The sequence below is a fragment of the Ascidiella aspersa genome, chromosome 1, assembly GCF_963924565.1.
Source record: "Ascidiella aspersa chromosome 1, kaAscAspe10.2, whole genome shotgun sequence".
Taxonomy (NCBI): domain Eukaryota; kingdom Metazoa; phylum Chordata; class Ascidiacea; order Phlebobranchia; family Ascidiidae; genus Ascidiella; species Ascidiella aspersa.
The window spans coordinates 29,765,813-29,785,807 of NC_139447.1; the positions used below are offsets into that span (position 1 = coordinate 29,765,813).

Sequence of the window (19,995 nt, forward strand, 5' to 3'; positions counted from 1 at the left end):
TTAACAAACTGAAGTGACATTGTTGCTTAACTGTAGATAAGCAACAGACATTTCTTGTTGCTAAGTTATGCAGCACGGTAGTGTTGCGGTGCGCTATTAAGTACTGTTTAACACTTTAGGCGGCCGCTTATAGAGGCTAATGGAATTTCTCATAAGCTTTAATGAAGCTTAGTTTCCCTAATCAGATCATGGAATACATTAATGCGGCAACATTATTAAAACCGTAATGGGTGGCAACACATTAGCAGTGGACCTAAAAGTAGTTTGTCTTTAAATTATTGGACCACTTCACACAATGATGGAGAAGTTTTTTTTTAATACATTAAAAGGTATCAGAGTGAAAATCTACCGAAGTAGTATGATCAAATTAAACCTGGAATATTTGCTTTTGCAGTTGGTGTTAGCCATTGCGCTCTGTTCCATGTTGTTTCCAGCAACTGGTTAAATAAAAACGTATATCAGTAAAAATACATTTAATAAAAAACCTAAAAAGCGTGCGTCCAATTCTATATACTTAACTTCCCCGTCTGATTTTGCGCCAACGAACTTTCTATACCGGCCTAAATAACAAGGACATTACATTTATTTTAAATATCCTATGCTAACCTAAACGCTGACGCGAACAGCTGTTTTCCACGCCAATTTATTCTTGCGCATAAATATTCACGAGAGCGTTTGCCATTTTGCGCAGAGAGACGGCTTCGGCATCTACTCGGAGTACTGCAATAATCACCCGCAGGCGCTAGCCCAGCTCTCGCAGCTGCTGGCCGTTAAGAAGTACGTCCAGTTCTTGGAGGCGTGTCGGCTCCTGCAGAGGATGATCGACATCCCGTTGGACGGTTTCCTGCTCACTCCCGTACAGAAGATTTGCAAGTATCCGCTCCAGGTAAGATTGTGGATTTTACTGTTTCTCTTTGCTTTGTGAGATTTTCATAAGAGATAATGCAGTCTTGCCAAATAGGCTGTCTAAAACTGACCTTACTCTATAAGTTCTATGCGAAATAACCTGAGGTCCCATTATTTTTCACGCCGGTGTCCTAAGTCGTTTTGGAAAATTACCAGGCGTACAATTAGCGGACGAGTCCTATTAAAATAGAATTAACAAAACAAGTTAATCATTTTTTTTTGTAAAATAGTTTGAAAATAATAGTACACGTCCACTATTAACACACCCTCCCCTAGAGTACGCACAAACACTTGTACGAACAAAAGCATCGTGATACTTGTCATCGGGCGGATTTTGACTAACACCCACCGTCACTGTTACTATTTTGTAGTATCCTGGTTACTCGGGCAGACAACTTTTACATAATCCCCGTTACTCAGCAAACTTTGCATAACTGGTGCGGGACCCAGTGTCGCGAATCTGCGATGATGCGTTTTTGTGAGTCACCTCACACATTACTTGCAGGAGCGGAAGCTGTTACCTTACTAAGCGCCATGTCACTCCAAGTCATTGTTTGGATACTATCTTTGATTTTAAAATACACAATTTAGTCTGTTATAAAATACATTTTAGTTTGTTTAGAAATCGCTCTTTTGTATAATACCAAAGTATACTCCGTTGTAAATTAAGTTCGTATAAACGTGTCTGTTTTTTCTGTAATTTTTGACATATTATCCTTACAGACTGTTACTGAGGGTAGCAAATTAAGCTGTAGGCCTACACTTAAACATTTTTCAAGTGGCTTTCATGTCTTTCTGAATTTTAGTAACGATAAAACAGGTTACTAATCAGGTGACACTTTTAAAGTATAATGTTACCTTAAACGCGTTTTTGTATATTGCTGTCTCACCGAACTGACTAGAAGTTAACCGATTTGTGTTTTCGTTTCGCAGTTGGCCGAGCTGCTAAAGTACACCTCCCCTGAGCATCCCGACTACGAACCAGTCAAGTCGGCGCTGGAAGCCATGAAGGGTGTGGCGCGGATGATCAACGAGCGAAAACGACACATGGAGAACATCCGGAAGATTTCTCTCTGGCAATCCTCCATCCTAAACTGGCAGGTACGACCGCCCCCGGGATCGTATATGTGTAGTAATACTAAAAATAAGTTATTCTGGTGTATATTTGTTTGTCCAGCCTTTTTGTTTGTCCAACGTTACAAACAAATACATACCAAAAGAACTTATTTTTAGTATACTATGCCTGGTAAAACAACATATTTATGTGTAGTTATATTCTAACTTAAAACAGCCTGTTCGCCAGTCTTTGCGCAAGTTTGTCATAATGTTCCCAATAGTTTATTTTTAATCTAAATCTTGTTTTATTTGATTTCTGGTTGGGCCCGTTATTATTTTGAAGAATAATAGTCGCGCAAAGTTAAGGTCAACTCTTGCCCAATTTACGTGGTTACCTTAAACAGCTGGTGCGAAATCAGTCAAAGCTGGGTTCAAGTGAACTCGTTAAGCTCAATTGTTAAATTTCAACTTTCGTCACGTATTTAACCACAATGGACCTGCTTTTAGTTCGCCTTCATGGAAAAACCAAGTACTCTTACAGCATGCGGCGAATTTCAATTTAAGCTGGTTTTTGGAATCGTGTTTTTAGTTGCTATCAATAAATGGCGCTTTCAGTTGTACTTGTTCGATTAGTGGTGCTCAAAACGAATTTGTGCAGCAAATTTAGGCGCATTACCAAAGGAGATTTATGTTGGGCTTCATGGAAAACCCAAAAGAGCTGCTTTTCAGCAGCTAGGAATTTCAATTTAGCGTTTTTTTCTGGAAATCGTTCAGTACCTATTTAAGTGAAACATTTATTTAAATAAATTGCACTCTTCCTGGAAAGTTATTAATAGGGAGATGGTTAGGAAAGTGTTTAGACTACTTATATTAATGGAAAAGGTATTTTATAGCCACAACAGCAATTTACCCACGGCAGTGAGTTGACTCACAACATCTGCAGTTCGTTGCTGGACATCTTGTCATTCTTCAACACTTTAATAATAAAACTTTGTTCGATTACAGGACGACGATGTTCTGACGTCAAGTAGTGAACTGGTTCACTCCGGCGAGGTTTATGCCCACACGGTCGCCAAAGGCAAACCCAAGATGCGTACAGCCTTCTTGTTCGACCGGCAAATTATCTTCTGCAAGAAGGTAATATATTTTGCGAGCAGACAATATCCGCTGCACTCTGCTATGAGCGGCTTTACTAGGCTATTGAAAATAGGCAATAAAACGATGATTTAAGAGGGTTACGACCAGGCGGTAAAGAACTCGAGTTTGTTGTATTGTCAGAGAAGTTTTGTAAAACTGTTGTAGGAACAGTTTGCTTACTAATGCCTACGGTCTAATGGAGCTAATGATTTAGAAATTGAATGTGGCTAATGATTTTAAAACATGAAAAAAACTTAATAGAAAATTTCCATTATTGATTTAAGAGCTTCTTTTTTAAAATGATTAGATTTGTCGAAATCGGTCCAGAAAAAGATTTCTTTAAAATTTGAGTAAACTGAAATACCAAGACCTGGCTTATAGGCTAATACTTGAATTCGCGTTTATTCACGCTATTTGTCTTACGTTTTGTTCACTTATAAAAAAGTTCATTAATCAGAATTGGTCGCCAAAGCTTCGCTGTTATATAAACTCATAAAAACTCTTAGCACTTGGGTCGCCGTGATAAAATGTTTGACAAACACCAAGCCATAGAGGATTTTTTCCATCCGTTCACACAACTCATCTCTCCATGTTAACCCAACGCTAACGATCCTCCTAATTTTTTTTCATTAGGACATCCTTCGAAGAGACCTTCTCTACTACAAATCCCGCGTCAACCTTGACTCGTGCGAAGTCGTGGCCTTGGAGGTCGACTCGCCCCGAAACAGCTCGGCGACCGGCACCGACTCGATTCCGAGCGGCGCCAGTGGTTCCCAGCGCGGCTGGAAAATCACCGAACGCGCCACTGGCGAAACCACGCACGTCTATTGCAAGGGCGAGGAGGACTTCAACAAGTGGACCAAGGCATTCGACGTGGAAAGAAAAATGTAAGTTGACAGGTTGTTGGAATCGATTACGGGCGATGTCGCCCAAAACTGATGCTTTAGTGATGTTTAGGCACACATTTTTTAACTGTTCTTAATTTTCCTTTTTTAATTGAGAATGTTACATTGTCATAGTAATGACAGTTTAAATGTAGTTTTATGTGGTAATAAGTTATATTTGTCATGATTACTTGACGTACGTCTTCGTCCTTCAATAACGCATAGGAAAAACTAAACTCAGCTACGTTTGGGATTTTACTCTTTCATTTTGACAAAAAAAAGTGTCAAGCGTGTAAAACTTAATTTAATTTCCGTCTACAATCTATTTTTTCCCCTTAGATCAAGCGTTGCGCGTTCTGACCTTTCAGAAGAAGACAGCTCCTTGGCGAAAGAACTGCTGCAGAAAAATTCGACGTTGTCCAGGCGCCCAAAAGGTAAATAAGCATTCCTAAGTTGTATGTGTTCATTGGCGTTTCTTTTACCTTGTCTATATTTTACCACACACTTGACTACTTCCCTACAACAAAATTTGTCTTCAGATTTTATTAACTTTTTGTGTGCGAGTGTGTAGCGGTTCATTAAAATTTCATGCTTTTTGGTCGCAGAAGCAACGTCGGTCCGCCTGCCCCTCTCCTACCGCTACCGGGTCAAAATGGCCCAGGGGGTAAACGACCTTTCCGCCAAGCAAAAGAACATTACAGTGGCCTCTGAAAAGTCGGCCGGTTTCTTCAGCAGCATGGCTGGCAAGCTGACACCCTTCCGACGAACGCCAGCCTCGCGAGAAAGTAGCTTTGTGTTTTAACGTATTATTTCCAGCACAAGATTACCGTTTACCGTTTAATTATTTCTATAATTCGATCTTTCGGTTTGTTTTCTCGCCCGATCTTTTCGGTTTGTTTTCTCGCCCGATACACAAAACACATATTTAGCAAACCACACTGTCACCTTATAAAATGGCCAGACGCGGCCGGATAAGTATTACCAGAGAACCTGTTGTTTTTGCGTTTGTTTACTTTTTAAAATGCAAGCTTTCTACTGTATTTCTTTCTTACTGTCGCCGCACACTCCTGACCGAACGACGACCCTCCGGCGCCACCCAGCGGATAAATATCACTGGAAAATAATAAACCATAGGGTCGCCGCCGATCTTTGTGTTTTTTCTATCCACTGTGTTCTCGCGACCCCATCACCCGATGCGTTCCAACCCTTGAGCGAGTTTCTTTCTTTCTTTCTTTGCTGACGTTTTTTTTTGTTCATTTCATTGTGCAGCAGCCACTTTCGGCGAGGATGCGCGCGTCATGTGCAATTCTGACTGCTCTGGTAAGCGGGATTTGGCCCCCACTCTATCCCTTCATTCTCTTTATCCTTTTTTTCGCGCTCGCCATCGCTTGTTTTGTTTGAAATAAAATTCGTTCGATCTCACGTTTCAAACTCTTTAGTAAAAAAGGAACAAGAATCATGGGAAATAATATTAAAGAATCAACCATTTTATTGCACATATTGCATCGACGATTTAAAAGATTAAGAGTGAAAATCGCACATTTTAGGATAAATTTATGGCAGGTGAAAAACATAATATACAACAGGGTGACAAATGCGGAGGTAAAAAAAACACTTGCAGGTTGTAATTGTAAGCCTACAGTAATCTCAAGGCAATGGAACTTGATTAGTCAATCCAAAGTCTATTTATTTAAATCGATATTGTTTCGCTTGACACTGTGCCAAGCTCATGAGCTAACAAAAAAGAAATACCTGTTGTCCTTCTGTGATACCAAAAAACAAACACAAAGGTAACAGCAATTAACACCACCAAGTCTATTGTAATCCAAACTCCCAGAAACACGGAATGGCTCATGGTCCAAAGGGGCTTTTTCACTTTGCTTAGAGTGTGACAGCTATCAGTTGTTACAGCCCAAACACCAAGGCACCAAGATCTGCTAAACATCCATTCGTCATTAGAGACATAGTCTATTACTTTAGTACCCAGATCCAAGATGCTTGGGGTGATGGTCTGGTGAGGTAGATTAAAATATTCTATTCCATATGCAGATGCATTGGGGAAAGCACTGTGGCTTGCTAAGTGAAAACCGGGTGCCAGTGAGTTGACAACTTCCTGGTAGTTGCCGTAAAGCCAGATTACATTTTCTTGTGGCAAGGACGAACTTAATAGCGTTTCCACAGTTATTTTGACATACGTTTCTCGAGCTGGGTGTCCCACCGGCGGTGTAAACAAATCAAACATAACAGTTTTGTTGTGAGTTTTCGCTAACGAGGCATAATCGTAGAGTGAGGGAATCTGCTGCTGAGATATGTTTTCTCTTTCAATGCTGGACAACAAATGAACATTCAGATAAGGATTTGTATTTAAAAACCACTGCCCAGCATTTAGCTGACTTAACTCACTCCAGGAAAAGGTTTCTGCCCTGTTGTGCTTCCGGTCTGGAAAGATGTCAGCAACATTAGTTGTCCTTAACAAATTGTCGTCATGCATTAGAAAAGGAATTCCGTCGGTAGAAATTCTGACATCTGATTCAAAGCAAAACACATCATATTCCAGGGCTTTCTTATAGGCAAGGATAGTGTTTTCTGGCCTTAGTATGTCTGCTCCTCTGTGTGCAAAGATAAGAGGTTTTCTATTTGTCCCAGGGTCAATGCAGGGCGAGAAAAACCACAAGGGAATTGAACACAGAAAAATAAGAATTGCAGAATAGAACAGTAACAATGACACTTTTAAAGTTTTGTTCGATAAATTCTTAAAAATTCTAATGAAGCAAACCAAGCTCAAAGCCCAGGAAATGACTGCAGCCAACTGCAAAAATGGGCCAGTAATTTGAAACGATACAGCGATTAGTTGGAATTGCTCGGGCCAGAACATATCAATCAACACAAAGCCTGCAACAACCACTGCTGCACATAATGGAAATAAAATTTTATGACAGCAGTTTAAATGCAGTTGGTGTTTGGTCAGTACTCGAAAACAGCCTGATAAAAATGCAATAGCCATGTAACTGAGGGCAACTGAAGTGAAGCAAAGAATAAGCAAGTACCAATGAAACCAAGACCCAAGTTCTTCGAAAAAGAAGTCATCCACAAAGTTGTATTCATTGCCGATAATACACCAACAGTACAGCCATATCAAGGCCAGTAAAATTACAGAACTTAAAATCCAAAAGATTATGCGTTCAAAAGGAGTGGATCTTTCTCCGTAGTTATCATTGTTTTCTTGCTTTCGTTTGCAAATATAAACATTTAGGCAACAATTTTTTGTGGACTGCATTATTCATTATAGTAACTACCTACAAAGAAACATAATATTAACACATAATGCCTTCGGAAAAGATTATAAAAATCAGTAGGCCTAATCAGGATTTTTGTGCATGCAAGGCCAGGCTAGAAAAAAAACTCACTACCTCTGGCCAAACAGGGACGGTCACCATCTGAGCTACGCAGACTCAGTTGGAGCTGGACACGAGTGACCATGTAGTACCATTGCCTGCCGCATCCTGTTTGTACATACAACCTCATTTAAAAGCGATCAACAGCCAGTATTCAACTGAAACATCATTATACATAATGTGATCAAAGATTATACACATTGTGTATATGAATGTTCCAGTAATATTAAAAAAGAACACCTTCTGTGGAACTTTTATTCGATTTTAAAATACATGTACTATTTTTTTATTGTATTTTTACCCATACATATAAAATCAACTAATCTAAGGTACAAATATTTTCATTGAGCATTTTTTAAACTTTTTCATTCATCTTATTTTTATACATAAAACAATTTTCTTGCTAAATATTGTGTTTTTTTGTTTTTTTAGTTCAGATATTGCTCATAATCGGATAAGTTTGTTGATTTTAACAGTTTATCATTAAATTTTGCATGACAAAGAGTTGACTTGCTCTAATTATGTGTTAGTTATTGTTTGTTCCGAAAGACTTGACTTGAGCGTAAGTAATTTAACGATTGACTTGCCTAAAACATAAGTCATTTCAAAATGATTTGTTTACAACACTGGATGAAGATACTCCATTCTATTTTGCTATATGTAAATAATTTATTACCTTACTTTTTGCATCGCAGCATTGAGAAAGTAAAATACTAGTTTTACAGGAACTGTTTTGCATTGGACCAATAGTAATATATTTTCCAAAATACAATTTTATTTTCAAATTGATCAATAGTATTTTATGTTTTAAGTAATTGAAGCAAAGCAATAATTAAGTTTAAATATCAAAGGATGGAATACTAAAAACACACTAAGTACAATCATCATATTTTGTTTAAAGTTATGCTTTCTTATCAACATCATTTGACATGAAACTAGTGGGATTTTGTGTTTATGCAAAAAACGCAACATTAATGATTTACCAACTGACTACCTCATAAACAAAGTTCGTTTAGCCTGTAATTGCTGTATGACAACCTTATCTGCCACGTTTAACGTTTACATAATGGACAAAACAAGAACAGTTGTGATATGCTAGGAAAATATGACGTCAGTAAGCGCTAATCCTGATAAAGTAAACACTTAAGTGAGTTGTATTTTAACTGATCGACCAGAATTTCCATTCAACCCCATATCTTACTTTCATTAACAAGCAAACTAGGCTATGAATTGTATAATAAACTGCAACTGTTGTCAGTTTGACTGACCCAAAATCCCCCGTTTAGATATCGTGATAAAACATCATGATCAGTTACCAAAATTACAAAATACGCCTTTGTTGGTTTAACCCCAATTTATGTCAAACTGGGCACTTGACTATATAGCTCAAAAATAAAAAAAGCTAAATTGTGTGCCAACTTTATATTATTGCTAATGATCACTTTTGAATAAAAAAAGTATTTTTCACTATGGCTGCTTTACTCAGCTTGGCGAACACCCAACAGTGCGACACTGCATGTTTAACCAGTGGCACAGATAAAAAAATCAGGGCCTATACCCGCTCGTAAAAACCATAAAAGCTGGCCATGCTGAATAAGATTTCTTGGTAATCTAAGTGCTGTGTAGCATTGTTAGAATTGTTTAAGAGACAACAACTTTTTAATAATTGATAACCGTCGCTACAAAACAGAAACGATCCCTGTTCTTTGACATTATCTACGTTTTCGAACGACGATCGGCTGGGAACACAAACAAGGCCTACAAAGCAACATTAACTAAATCAGAATAACCTATATAACAGTGTTGTAGCGACTTAACTTGACTTAAGCCATTTGGGCAAAATGACTTGACTTGACTCAGAGGCGTAGCGAGGGTATTTTGCGCCCGGGGACAAACTATAACTTTGGCGCCCCCTCCTCTATGTTTCATCATATTTTCTATTAAATTAACATAATATACCCTACTTCATACGGAAAACAATTCAAATTTTAGTAGAACAATGTAAGTATTTAAAGAAAAAGCGTTATACAAACTACAGCATATGACTCACTCAGTCACTGTCAAACATGAAATTTTACATAGTCTACAATAGATAGATTTATTGTTCTTGATTTCACTGTCGCAAACTGGTCAATCACGTCATCGAAATCTGTTGTTTCCAATATTTCTCTTTCAACGCTAAGAATAGCAAGATCACTGAGAAAATCCTGTCCCATTAATGCACGCAGATACGACGAAATAAGTTTTAATTTGCTGAACGACCGCTCATAACTTGCAATTGAAACTGCTCTTGTTAACAGAATTTGTTGTGAAATCCGCAGATTGGGAAATCCGTCATCCCCATAAAACACCATAAAACCAATAAACTCTAAAGGACTCCAAAAGGAGTTTCTGGTAGAATTTCAGTTCGATTAGTAATAAGCATTCGGCAATCACCAATTTCAAAGAAAAGTTCGTTGCCATTGATGTCCGTGTCGTAGAAATTTGCAAAATCTGCACAATTTCGACGCATACTGCATCCTCGTCAGTGTCAAATAGAAGAGTCTTAACGTCAAGCAAAAATCCAAATTTATTGTTTAGGTCTTTTAGTCGTGAAACACGTTTTAACATCGCATGTTGAAGCTGATCAAATAGATTCTTTAAAACGCGCACAATTTCTTCTTCTGATAAAAGTCCTACATTTTTTGCTTTTTCTCCAGGCATTCTCTTACGTCGTCTGTTTCTTCTGTTGAGATAAATACACCAGATCAAGCATTTTGTTTGGGTCTGTTTTACAGCAGCTCGGCTCAAACCATCACGAAACGAGTCTTGGCTTTTGGCGCAGATGTGTCTATTGCAGTTTTACGTATTTTTATTAATCTTGTCGACTATTTTCCATCTAGGTTTGTTTTTTGTCAGCGAAGTGCATCGAAGTAACAAACGAAAAGATATAATACTTTGTGTTTTTCTATGGTGGAGAATTGAAAGTGTTTGTGCCTATAAGGGTGCCAAGCAATTCTTTAGGGGGGCGCGAGCTCTAATTTAATGTTTAACTTTATGTAGTGATTTTAATGGTTTAGTTTGGTGTTCATTCTGTTTTTTATGATATACTGTACAATAAAATTACACATGTAGATGACTGAAGACATTGTTCGTGGATTTGCGATTTGCGAGGTTCGCTACGAACTAATTTTTAATAGTTTTTCAGTTGCTGGACTATGATTGCTACATTTTACGACCAATTACGACTATGTTTATTCGGAACAATGGTATAGTTGCAAGTTGTGCAATTGAGTTGGGCACCACTAATACGCCTGTACAAACTCTGTTTTTGCCCAACTTTACGATTAAAACTTAAAAAAGGTCTCTTTTATTTACTTTTTCTTGTTTTGTTGACAATTGTTTTTAGCACAAAGTCTCTGTGAGTAACTTTGCATGTTTTGTGAAGATATAACGTGCATAGAAGATATAACGGTCCTATGCAAGTTATAGTTTGGCTAACTTATAGATAAACGATAAATGTTATGCCCCTTTCCAACTATTTTATGTATGATAACAGGCTAAAAACATGCACGGAGACACGAACCTGTTTTTAGCTAATTGTCAGTGTCAGTTTATTTGGTTGAAACTGAATATTTTTCGCTACGCGCGACCAACGATACACTTTACTATTTTTTATGTTGTCTAACTAATATGTAATTCAAACATACCCAATTGGTTGATGTTGTTGTAAGGGGGCGCAAAGCGCAGACAATTACCAAGGGGGCGCGGTTTAATAAAGGTTCAAAAACACTGAGTTAGACGAAACCAGCTGCACGCAGAATCAGTATCTTGGCTGCTGCTGTGAATGGCTGGCAACAGCATCAGTAAGGGTGGCGTATCAGATGACATCTGCCACAGCCGCTGGAGCGATCTTGCTTATGATCGTTTTTTGCTTGTTGTGAAAATTGTGTAAGCCTCATTTTGGCGCCCCTGTACCTTGGCGCCCGGGGACATATGTACCCCCCCCCCCCCATATGACATATTTTTAAACTTTGTAGTGGTGTACGAGCTTATGGCGCCATATAATGAATATTTCAAAAAATGGTAAAATTCGTTTCGCGCACTCGCGCAAAGCGGCGTTTTTCAGATTTGCAGAGACGGTTTAAGTGACCGAACGCTGACCTCGACTATATAATAACTAACTTATATCCAAGTACAATTAAAAGCTTTTTTGTTGTTAATGCAAATCTGTATCAGAACCAGCCTGCCAATACTTCATCCGGCCCGCCGCCTCTTTGACAAATTAGACACGAGTCCATTTTAAATACTTTTTGACTATTTTAAGTGTGTAAATGCAAAAAAGTTTCGCGCTTCGCACTAATGATCTTTATACATCCAGTGTGTTTACGTTTTGATGCTCTTTTTGAACTAAATCAGCGCTTCTTTACTGTTGCGCCGTGGAAAGCTGCCAAGTGCGTCGCGGACAAACGAAAAACGTATTCAAACATAATCGACAAATATTTTTTAACCATTTTTTTTTAATGTAACAAAAACAAGAAATTGAAAAGAAATACCGGTATACCAAAAAATCGCGCTCGCTTCGCTTGCCAGGTATGCCCCAAATGGTTAACAAACACTAAAATAGATTACCTATAACATTTATCGCGTTTTCTCACAGTAGTTTTATTACACTTTTTTAATAGTAGAAGGGGGGTGGCGACGTTTTAAATCAAGTATACGCTTTTTAGCGAATTTGCGCCAAGACTTTACTGCCTCCTTTAAAGTAATTATAAACACGTTTTTAAAGTGCAAAAAAATCCGAGGCCCACCTGATTCACAATTGTTATAAAGTTATAATAACACAAAATCTCATTTAACATATGTTGTGCGGCCCGCAGAGATCTTTCTGAGTTTGGTTTTAGCCCGCGACTATAGCCCGCGACTACTACACAAAGGTTGCCGACCCTTGTGTAAGGATTTGAATAACCTATCCAATGTTAGGATTAACTCTGCATAGAGTTTTGCTCATTTCAGCAACCTTATTTGACAAAAACCAACTACAGTAACTTAAAAATTGAGAGAAGTGTCATGAAAGAACCACAGCTGACCGCAGCAGACAACGCTATATGGTTTTATTGCGACGTGACCTCGGCGCTTTTTCGGAAGCATGTGCGGTTGCTCTCGCCTTTTCGGGAAAAAGCAAGATATGTAGACAATAGGCATGGTAGCTTCTTTCAGCGATATTCTTCATACCGGGTCAAACTAGGAAACCGGCCCACTGTAGAGGCTAACCTTATTACTTTTTCGTGCTTTCAAAAGGTCTGTTTTTCGCGTTATTTTGCAGGAGTTAGTTTATTCGGCCGGCCGATGTTATTTTTACCTGAATTATGACGTCACGCAGTGGTATACTTTTGTGACGTCATATCTGAAAAAAATTGTGACGTCATATCTGAAAAAATTTCATGGCCCTCCCCAAACTGAAATCCTAGATCCGCGCCCGACTTAAGGTACCTATTTTACAAATGACTTGAGTTTGAAATGACTTGTTTACAACACTGCTATATAATACCATAGCTTTAAGACCGACGACATAATAAAGCAAAATACGCCGCAATATCTAAGTCAGAATGTGAACTAAAATCAGGGAGTCGAACCAGAACCGAACCGGAACTTTATGAACCGGTTTTGGGTCATTTTTTTTCCGAACCGTAACCGAACCTGAACCGGTTTTTATAAGATTTTAAGGAGCCGAACCGGAACTGAACCGAATAATTTGAAAGTACCTGAACCTTAACCGAACCCGAACCTGTAAACAAATGCGGTTAGCTCCAGCATGACGTCACAACTTTACAGAGACAAGTTACGCGATGTTCGAAATTTTAAGAAAAAAATATGAATATTGAATAAAAAAATCGTTCATTTTTTATTTTTTAGATATTTCAATGTTGAGTTGCTGTTTTTTTAATAAGTCACGGAACTTAGATTAAATGACTTACAATTCAAAGATTATTTTCTAGATTTATCGGCCCACATTTTGAGATTTAACGCAAATTATATTGTATCTGAACCGGAACTTTATGAACCGGTTTTCAAATAACGATGTTCGAACCGGAGCTGTACCGGAACTTTTAAATTACTCCGAACCAAAACCGGAACTGAAACTAATTCCGAAAAAATCCTTGAACCCGAACCGAACCTGAACCGGAAAAGTCAAAAGGTTCGACTCCCTGACTAAAATCGTCTAAAGATTGTTTGAAACAAACCTCGGCACAAGTTCTAAATTCTGCGAAATAAGCTTTAATTAAAAAAAGATGCCTTTCAAAATTATTGCTAAACAATTTCGTCATATCTCATAGTGAGTGGCACAAAAATACTTACATTTAAAGTGGGTCACCAACTGAAAAAGGCTGGGAATCACTGCCCTAGTATGACCGGCGATGTTTTGGCCAGGACTGCGAGGACGGGTTTGTTTTGCTGGAATCGAGTAAGACTACCCAAGTTTGACGTGCCAATGCGAAGTATCGATTTCGACGGGTTTTCCGAATATTAGTTAGATTTTCGTCCTATTCCGAACTGTGTTTAATTGCGACATAGATGTTGTTCTAATTTCGGTAAAATGGCTTGAGTCCGATCGTCTATCTTACTTTGCGAGCCACATGCAGTACCTAAACTTTTTTTTCATTTTTAAACCAGAACTAAAAACTTAATTGAAATCCACGCGAGTTTTTTTATTCTTCAATTAAAAACGCTGCCCTAACGTCAAAAGTTTTATTTCAATAGAAAGGTTAAACGACAAACGCGTCCTCGTCCGGGTCTTTTTTAGCCGATTCGGCCTTGGATTGTTGATAGGAGGTGTCCCAGGGATCGATCAGTGGTTCGCCTTCCATTACTGAAACGTGGCCCATTTTATTTGCGACCAGGTCGAGGCTGTGCAGTTCGAGAAGCTTGAGCGGGTCGCTCTCCTCTGGAGCCACGTTGAACTGGTCGTCAAATCGCGGTCCGAGCAGCCAGAGCTTCTCGAGCTGGTACCTGAGGGGTTAAAAGAAATACAATTATAATTGGAATACTATTTTCAAAGCTTAATGACTTGACTTAAGTGCACTTAAGTAACTGATTTTAAATGACTTAATATTTTTATAAAACGAGTTACCTAATTTGGTCCATTTTATGTTTTTGTGTTTTGTTAGTTTTTAGTTGTGTTATCGCTAAATCGGGCGAGTTCATTAATTTTCATAATTTAACATTTGATTTTTATGACAAGGACTTGACTGGAAATTGACTTGGGACTTATTTTTTTTAATGAATTGTTCTCAGCACTACATTTCGCGTACAGACGTTGTTATTACGCGTCTTTAACATAGATGTAATAGAAGTGCTAACGTATTAATGTCAAACTTTTTGCTAGTCAGTACAACACGAAGATCGTTTTTTCGCCATTTTAAAAACCACTTGGGTCTTTTGTGGCACAGTGACTTTGTAATGACATTATTCTAAAAAAATATGTATATAAATATGTAGTTACCAAAAGAGATATTCCTTTTCAAGCAACAGTTTTCAAATATTAAATTAAAAGGTCTTCATAGATCTGGGTTCTTTCCATAATGACCATAGGACACTACAAATGTAATTACCAGATCACGTATGTTTTGATTACATTTTCAATGTTTGTTTGTTTATTAGAGATCTCAAGGCTTTCCACAAGCTACATGCTTTTAGGTGCAACTTACACAACCAGCTTGAAAGCCTTTCTTCAAGGTTCACAAACTTTTCACTTAAAATAAAAATAAATTAGGAAAATATTTGTTCTTACTTGTTTCGAATTTCTTCAAGCATAAAGTGTACAACGATGTTTCCAAAATCAATGCACATCCAGTTGTCACAGTCTCTCTTCCCTTCAATAACCACAAAAGGGTCTGACTCCGCTTTTCGTTGTTTGTAAAGCTGGTTGGTAGTTTCAGCCATTTGCTAAGTGTAAAAAAAATTAAAGCAAAATAAATACATATAGTCAAATATTTTATGGTATGCAATAGTAAGCAAATTTGAACATGTTTTCACAGCATAACCAACCATAAGGTGTCTTGGAGATGTGGCAGTTACAACAACAAAGTAATCGGCATACAAAAGTGACTTGGATAAATGTAGGACAAAAATATCTTCACCACGAACATCATTTAAATGCTCATGTAACTCATCAATAGTAAACACTCCTAAAAATATTAGTTTACAATACTATTTATTATATAAATAATTAGAAACTTGCTATTGATTCAGTGCACATTGAAAATCATGTATATTTTAAATAAACTTTTAGTAGCATCTTTAAATTTTTGCTACAGATGGTTTTAACATCAGGCCAGAAACAAATCTAAATTGGTTGGGTTTAAACATTGTTTGTAATAATAAAACATATTTTAACTATAAGTGATTAATATTTAATATATACCCTTTGATGTTTGAAATTGTTCAGCATTATGAGTATCCATGTTACTCAAGGTAATTCGTTGCTTAATATTATTTGTGGAGCTCTCTGATACTGCGGTATCATCATTGAAAAAAGCTGTGTTTGTATGGAACTGTGCAGCATTCGGATTAAAATATTGTAATACAAAATGTTTTTTTCTGTGAGTGGCACATTTTGGCTGGAACATTTTCCTATTAGATATGGACAAACTTGAGAAATGATGTTGGTTGAACTTGGCAGCACAACAGAATTTTCGGGTTGATAAAGTAAAGTGCTGATCTGCTGCCACAGTTAAACATCTGAAAATTAAACCAAATATTAGGCAACTTTTTTTTAAATGACATACAAACATACTATGCTACCTTTTTAGGCCAATTCTGATAGACATTGTGTGTTACTTGGATCAAATTGATTAACAGTATCAATCACAAGCAAAAGTAACTCAAATAAGGAATTGACCGACACTCTCAACAATCTTGCTTCGGTTGCCTTCCAGTCCCTAGAAGAGATATAAACTAGGTTACTGTTAGGACTATAAGAAAGTTTTATTAATTCACAATATATATTAATTATGATGATAGATAAGATATCCGGCAAAAAAAAACATATTATATGCTATAAGTTTGGTTGTGAGTTAGAGCTGTCTTGCCAATAAATTGCTGCAACTTTGTTCTTAAAAATTGATTGGATGCAGAGTTAAACGCCAACTGTAAATGTGAGTGGAATAATACTAAAAAAACTATTGAAAAATATGACGTACACGAGCAAACGATTTCCGTCAAGTTTAAAAGTTCTTTCAATTTCTCCTTTTCGCGGTTCCTTGTCCACTTCAAGGGAACTTTTAGCTATGCTCGCGTGTCTTGGACAAGAAAACGGTATCGACACAGAAAACTGCCACTTTTTTTCAACGCTTTCCATGCAATTTCATAAGGTTGACAACAGCAAAGAACGGTTTATATTAAACTTTTGCTATTGTTATTTACCTTGCAATCCAAGCTTAGATTTTGTTTGTCCATGCGTAATGTTGATTAATCATAGTTGCTAACAGGCCCAATACAATTTTACTTAATCTACTACCCATTTATGGACTCTATTATTTTTTGTAACGCATTTATTATTTTTAAATAATTAATTTTTCTAAATTTGTTCAGTAACGCTTGAATTTATTGTTTTATTTATTTGTTCGGCAAATTTTTATGATTTTTCAGAGGGGTTAATCGCATGAGTAAGCAACGTTTTAAGGTTGACTGCACATGTTTAATGATAGTAATTTGTTCTTGACTCCAATTGATACAATGTAAAATGACAATAGTTGAACAATAACATGAATTTCATTAACTCCTTTGAGATAATACGTTACATTGATATGTGCGAAAGTTTAACCCAACTTCAGTCTGCACATTTGGAAATCTAACGTCTATATCGCACTGGTCACATTGCTCAATAAAATAATAGGTGCCAAGTGCCAACTGGCTTGCTATGATAGTTTTATATAAGTGTGGATGCTAGTCTAGAATCCTACCAGAACCCACATTATTCGAGTTAGGGTGTGAATTAGCGTTTGACTCCGCAGCCTGGTTTGACCCACCCATACCCAAGCACTAACCAGCACCCTGACCCGAATAATGTGCATTGATTTAATAATTGTTTAAATTCTGTGGTAAGATTCTAGACCAGCGCCGAAGTGTGTACTTGTTAAAAGGAGCAACCTAATTAAATGCAATGGAGGAATCAGCGTTTCCAACTAACTTCTTAGTTAACGATGAGAAAGAAGAAGAGGAATCATCAGAACAAAGGTATAAATAATGACTTTTTTAAACAAGAAGGAACATATTTTTTTTGTTGATGTATGCTTTAATTCAAATACTGATTAGCATAACATCAATGCACATGAAAGCAAATTGCTCTGTTATAAGGTGTGAGATTTATTAAGTCAATTATTTGGATTATCTTTATGTGATTTATCAAAATACTATTGTTTTTTATCAGAATATACCCTGAACAAAATAAAGGGCCTTTTAGAGAGCAAGACATATATCTTCCAATTGCAAATGTCGCAAGAATAATGAAAAGTGCTGTTCCACAAAATGGAAAGGTGTGTGGTCTCCATTGAACATGATATATAATAATTTATCACGTTTTATGCACAATTCTTTATATTCTATTAATGGTTAGAAAAAAATAGTTGTTTTGTGTTAAAATATTTCCTTATGCAAATATTGTACAAGCTCTCTTGATGCATCCTGTTTTTTATCAATATTATTATTTTCCAACCTTTGGGTTTCAGATTGCCAAAGATGCCAAAGAATGTGTCCAAGAATGTGTGTCAGAGTTTATAAGTTTTATCACCTCAGAGGCTTCTGAGCGTTGTGCACAAGAAAAACGAAAGACCATTAATGGCGAAGACGTGTTGTTTGCTATGGCAACACTCGGTTTTGATCCCTACATTGAACCATTGAAGATTTATTTGCAAAAGTACAGAGATGTGAGTACTTACATTTGTGGAATGTGTTTAAATGTTAGGCGACAGTTTTTCCAGTAATTTTTTTGCACAGTTATTTACAGTAACCTTGAGGCTACATTGTGAGAGTTAAGTGTGATTTACTATTTCCATTTTGTAATTATTCTGCAAGCTTGTAGCACATTGAAAAGCCAACTCCATATGCTTTCACACGATCTGTTAATTTTTATGGGTGATAAAAGCATAAATACAGAAGAACAAGAAACTATGACTGACATAAAGTGTTTATTATCTATGGAAAAAAATTGATGAATAAGTCGAATGAACCCAGCATTTATACAATCTCCAGAACTTACTTGTTTGCAGTTTTCTTATCATGGAATGGTACAGAACAAAAGATCAGTTGACAGTGCAGCTATAGATATTGTAAAAGCCACTCAGGTATTCAAGTATTTAAATATTAACACAGTGATGAGTGAACCAGTTTATACATTAAATTAGTCCTAGTTGTGTTAGCCTATGCCAGCCTATGCCAGCCTAGTCATTTAATTGTTTCTTGTACTTAACTTAGCTAACTATTCTGTGTACATTGTTAAGTAGTAGCAGCTAAAATAAGAAGACTACATTTGTTATATATTCTTATTTCTTGTCACAATTTAAAACTGGTTTGTCACAATATGTTAAAAAATTATGTTGTTGTAAAATATTTAAACTTTTTTTCTTAAGTATAACAAATATATATCAAATATAATTTCAAATTTCCAAAATAAATTTAATAGCTAATCATATTCACCTATCTCTTATTATCTTTGTTACTTTTCTGGGCATAATGATTAAAACAGCTTTGTACTCAAAATCTGTTGTATTATATATCAGACACTGAAAGCAGAAAAAGGCACTGAGCTGTATCAGGATCCACAACAAGGGTTAAGTGATGCAGATCTGGTGGACCATTTCTCCCAAAACAATTTTGCAGATATGCTTGTTACAACTGAACCCGCAAATTTGGTCACTGAGTTTTCAGCTCAGGTATTTTGCCTTTTTATAATGTCAGTTATTTTGTGGCGTTTTGTTTTATTTCAAGAGTATTTAAATATGCCTTCTTTTCTTGCAGGCCTCAGGTCTTGATTCTCAAATACACTTTTCTTGAATTAGCAGTGTCAAGACTGATTTACAATGGCACCATCCACATTGGATGTTAAAAACATTAAGGCTCTTGCTGTTCCATAGTGTTTTTGTTTGTTCTATGTGGACCTTGTTTGTTTTGTAATGCTCTCAATTTTACCTTTTTTATTTCATGTTTTTCCATACATCTAAATTATACTGTATAATTAAATGTTTGCCAAATTGAATTGTGTAAGAACCATTTTATGTGCATTATAGTTTGGTGAATTTTAAAATTGGAGTAGTGCATTACATTTTAGTAAATGAATATTCCAATGAGCTATTTGCTATTGTAGCATGTTTAAATTTTCGTTTTAAGCACATATTAAATGTTTTACTAAATAATTTCATTTAGAAAATGTATTATTGTGTTACGACTGCCTTTTCCTGTTGAATTGCAAGTACTAAATTTACTTTATCGATTTCCTAACTTTCTGTTTTCATTTTTTTTTTAATTTTTAGAAATTTTCTAGCAACTTATGTAATATGTGATCCCTGTGCTCTATGCTTAGCTGTATAACAGTCAAGCCTTCGGTTTGTTTCATGGAGAAGATTTGCGGAATTCTTTCC

The 19,995-nt window shown here is 36.6% G+C and overlaps 5 protein-coding genes across 5 annotated transcripts in view; 2 read left to right on the forward strand and 3 right to left on the reverse strand.

The window, feature by feature from the left end:
* The window catches only part of LOC146169657 (uncharacterized), a 40,826-nt gene extending 35,991 nt beyond the window's left edge, over positions 1-4,835 (forward strand). The window contains exons 15-20 of the mRNA XM_083386789.1: positions 692-886; positions 1,840-2,007; positions 2,968-3,099; positions 3,733-3,986; positions 4,323-4,417; positions 4,589-4,835. Of these exons, the coding sequence (XP_083242915.1) occupies positions 692-886; positions 1,840-2,007; positions 2,968-3,099; positions 3,733-3,986; positions 4,323-4,417; positions 4,589-4,785 (1,041 nt within the window). The 3' untranslated portion in view covers positions 4,786-4,835. The remainder of the gene's footprint in view (positions 1-691; positions 887-1,839; positions 2,008-2,967; positions 3,100-3,732; positions 3,987-4,322; positions 4,418-4,588) is intronic.
* Positions 4,836-6,103: 1,268 nt separating this feature from the next.
* LOC146169658 (glycerophosphodiester phosphodiesterase domain-containing protein 5-like) lies at positions 6,104-7,265 on the reverse strand. Its single transcript, XM_083388987.1, has 2 exons — positions 6,387-7,265; positions 6,104-6,310 (listed from the first exon to the last, which is right to left on the reverse strand). Exons 1-2 carry the CDS (start codon positions 7,258-7,260, stop codon positions 6,249-6,251), a joined length of 936 nt encoding a protein of 311 aa, XP_083245113.1. The 5' UTR covers positions 7,261-7,265; the 3' UTR covers positions 6,104-6,248.
* A 6,794-nt stretch (positions 7,266-14,059) lies between these two features.
* LOC146169659 (uncharacterized) lies at positions 14,060-16,095 on the reverse strand. Its single transcript, XM_083389305.1, has 4 exons — positions 15,783-16,095; positions 15,407-15,546; positions 15,150-15,304; positions 14,060-14,368 (listed from the first exon to the last, which is right to left on the reverse strand). The coding sequence occupies exons 1-4, from the start codon at positions 15,985-15,987 to the stop codon at positions 14,125-14,127; spliced, it is 744 nt and encodes a 247-aa protein (XP_083245431.1). The 5' UTR covers positions 15,988-16,095; the 3' UTR covers positions 14,060-14,124.
* LOC146169660 (uncharacterized) lies at positions 15,961-16,792 on the reverse strand. Its single transcript, XM_083389306.1, has 3 exons — positions 16,561-16,792; positions 16,163-16,299; positions 15,961-16,099 (listed from the first exon to the last, which is right to left on the reverse strand). Exons 1-2 carry the CDS (start codon positions 16,716-16,718, stop codon positions 16,167-16,169), a joined length of 291 nt encoding a protein of 96 aa, XP_083245432.1. The 5' UTR covers positions 16,719-16,792; the 3' UTR covers positions 15,961-16,099; positions 16,163-16,166.
* A 345-nt stretch (positions 16,793-17,137) lies between these two features.
* LOC146169661 (uncharacterized) lies at positions 17,138-19,872 on the forward strand. Its single transcript, XM_083388815.1, has 5 exons — positions 17,138-17,596; positions 17,790-17,895; positions 18,088-18,285; positions 19,138-19,290; positions 19,376-19,872. The coding sequence occupies exons 1-5, from the start codon at positions 17,523-17,525 to the stop codon at positions 19,409-19,411; spliced, it is 567 nt and encodes a 188-aa protein (XP_083244941.1). The 5' UTR covers positions 17,138-17,522; the 3' UTR covers positions 19,412-19,872.
* The last annotated feature ends 123 nt before the right edge of the window (positions 19,873-19,995 follow it).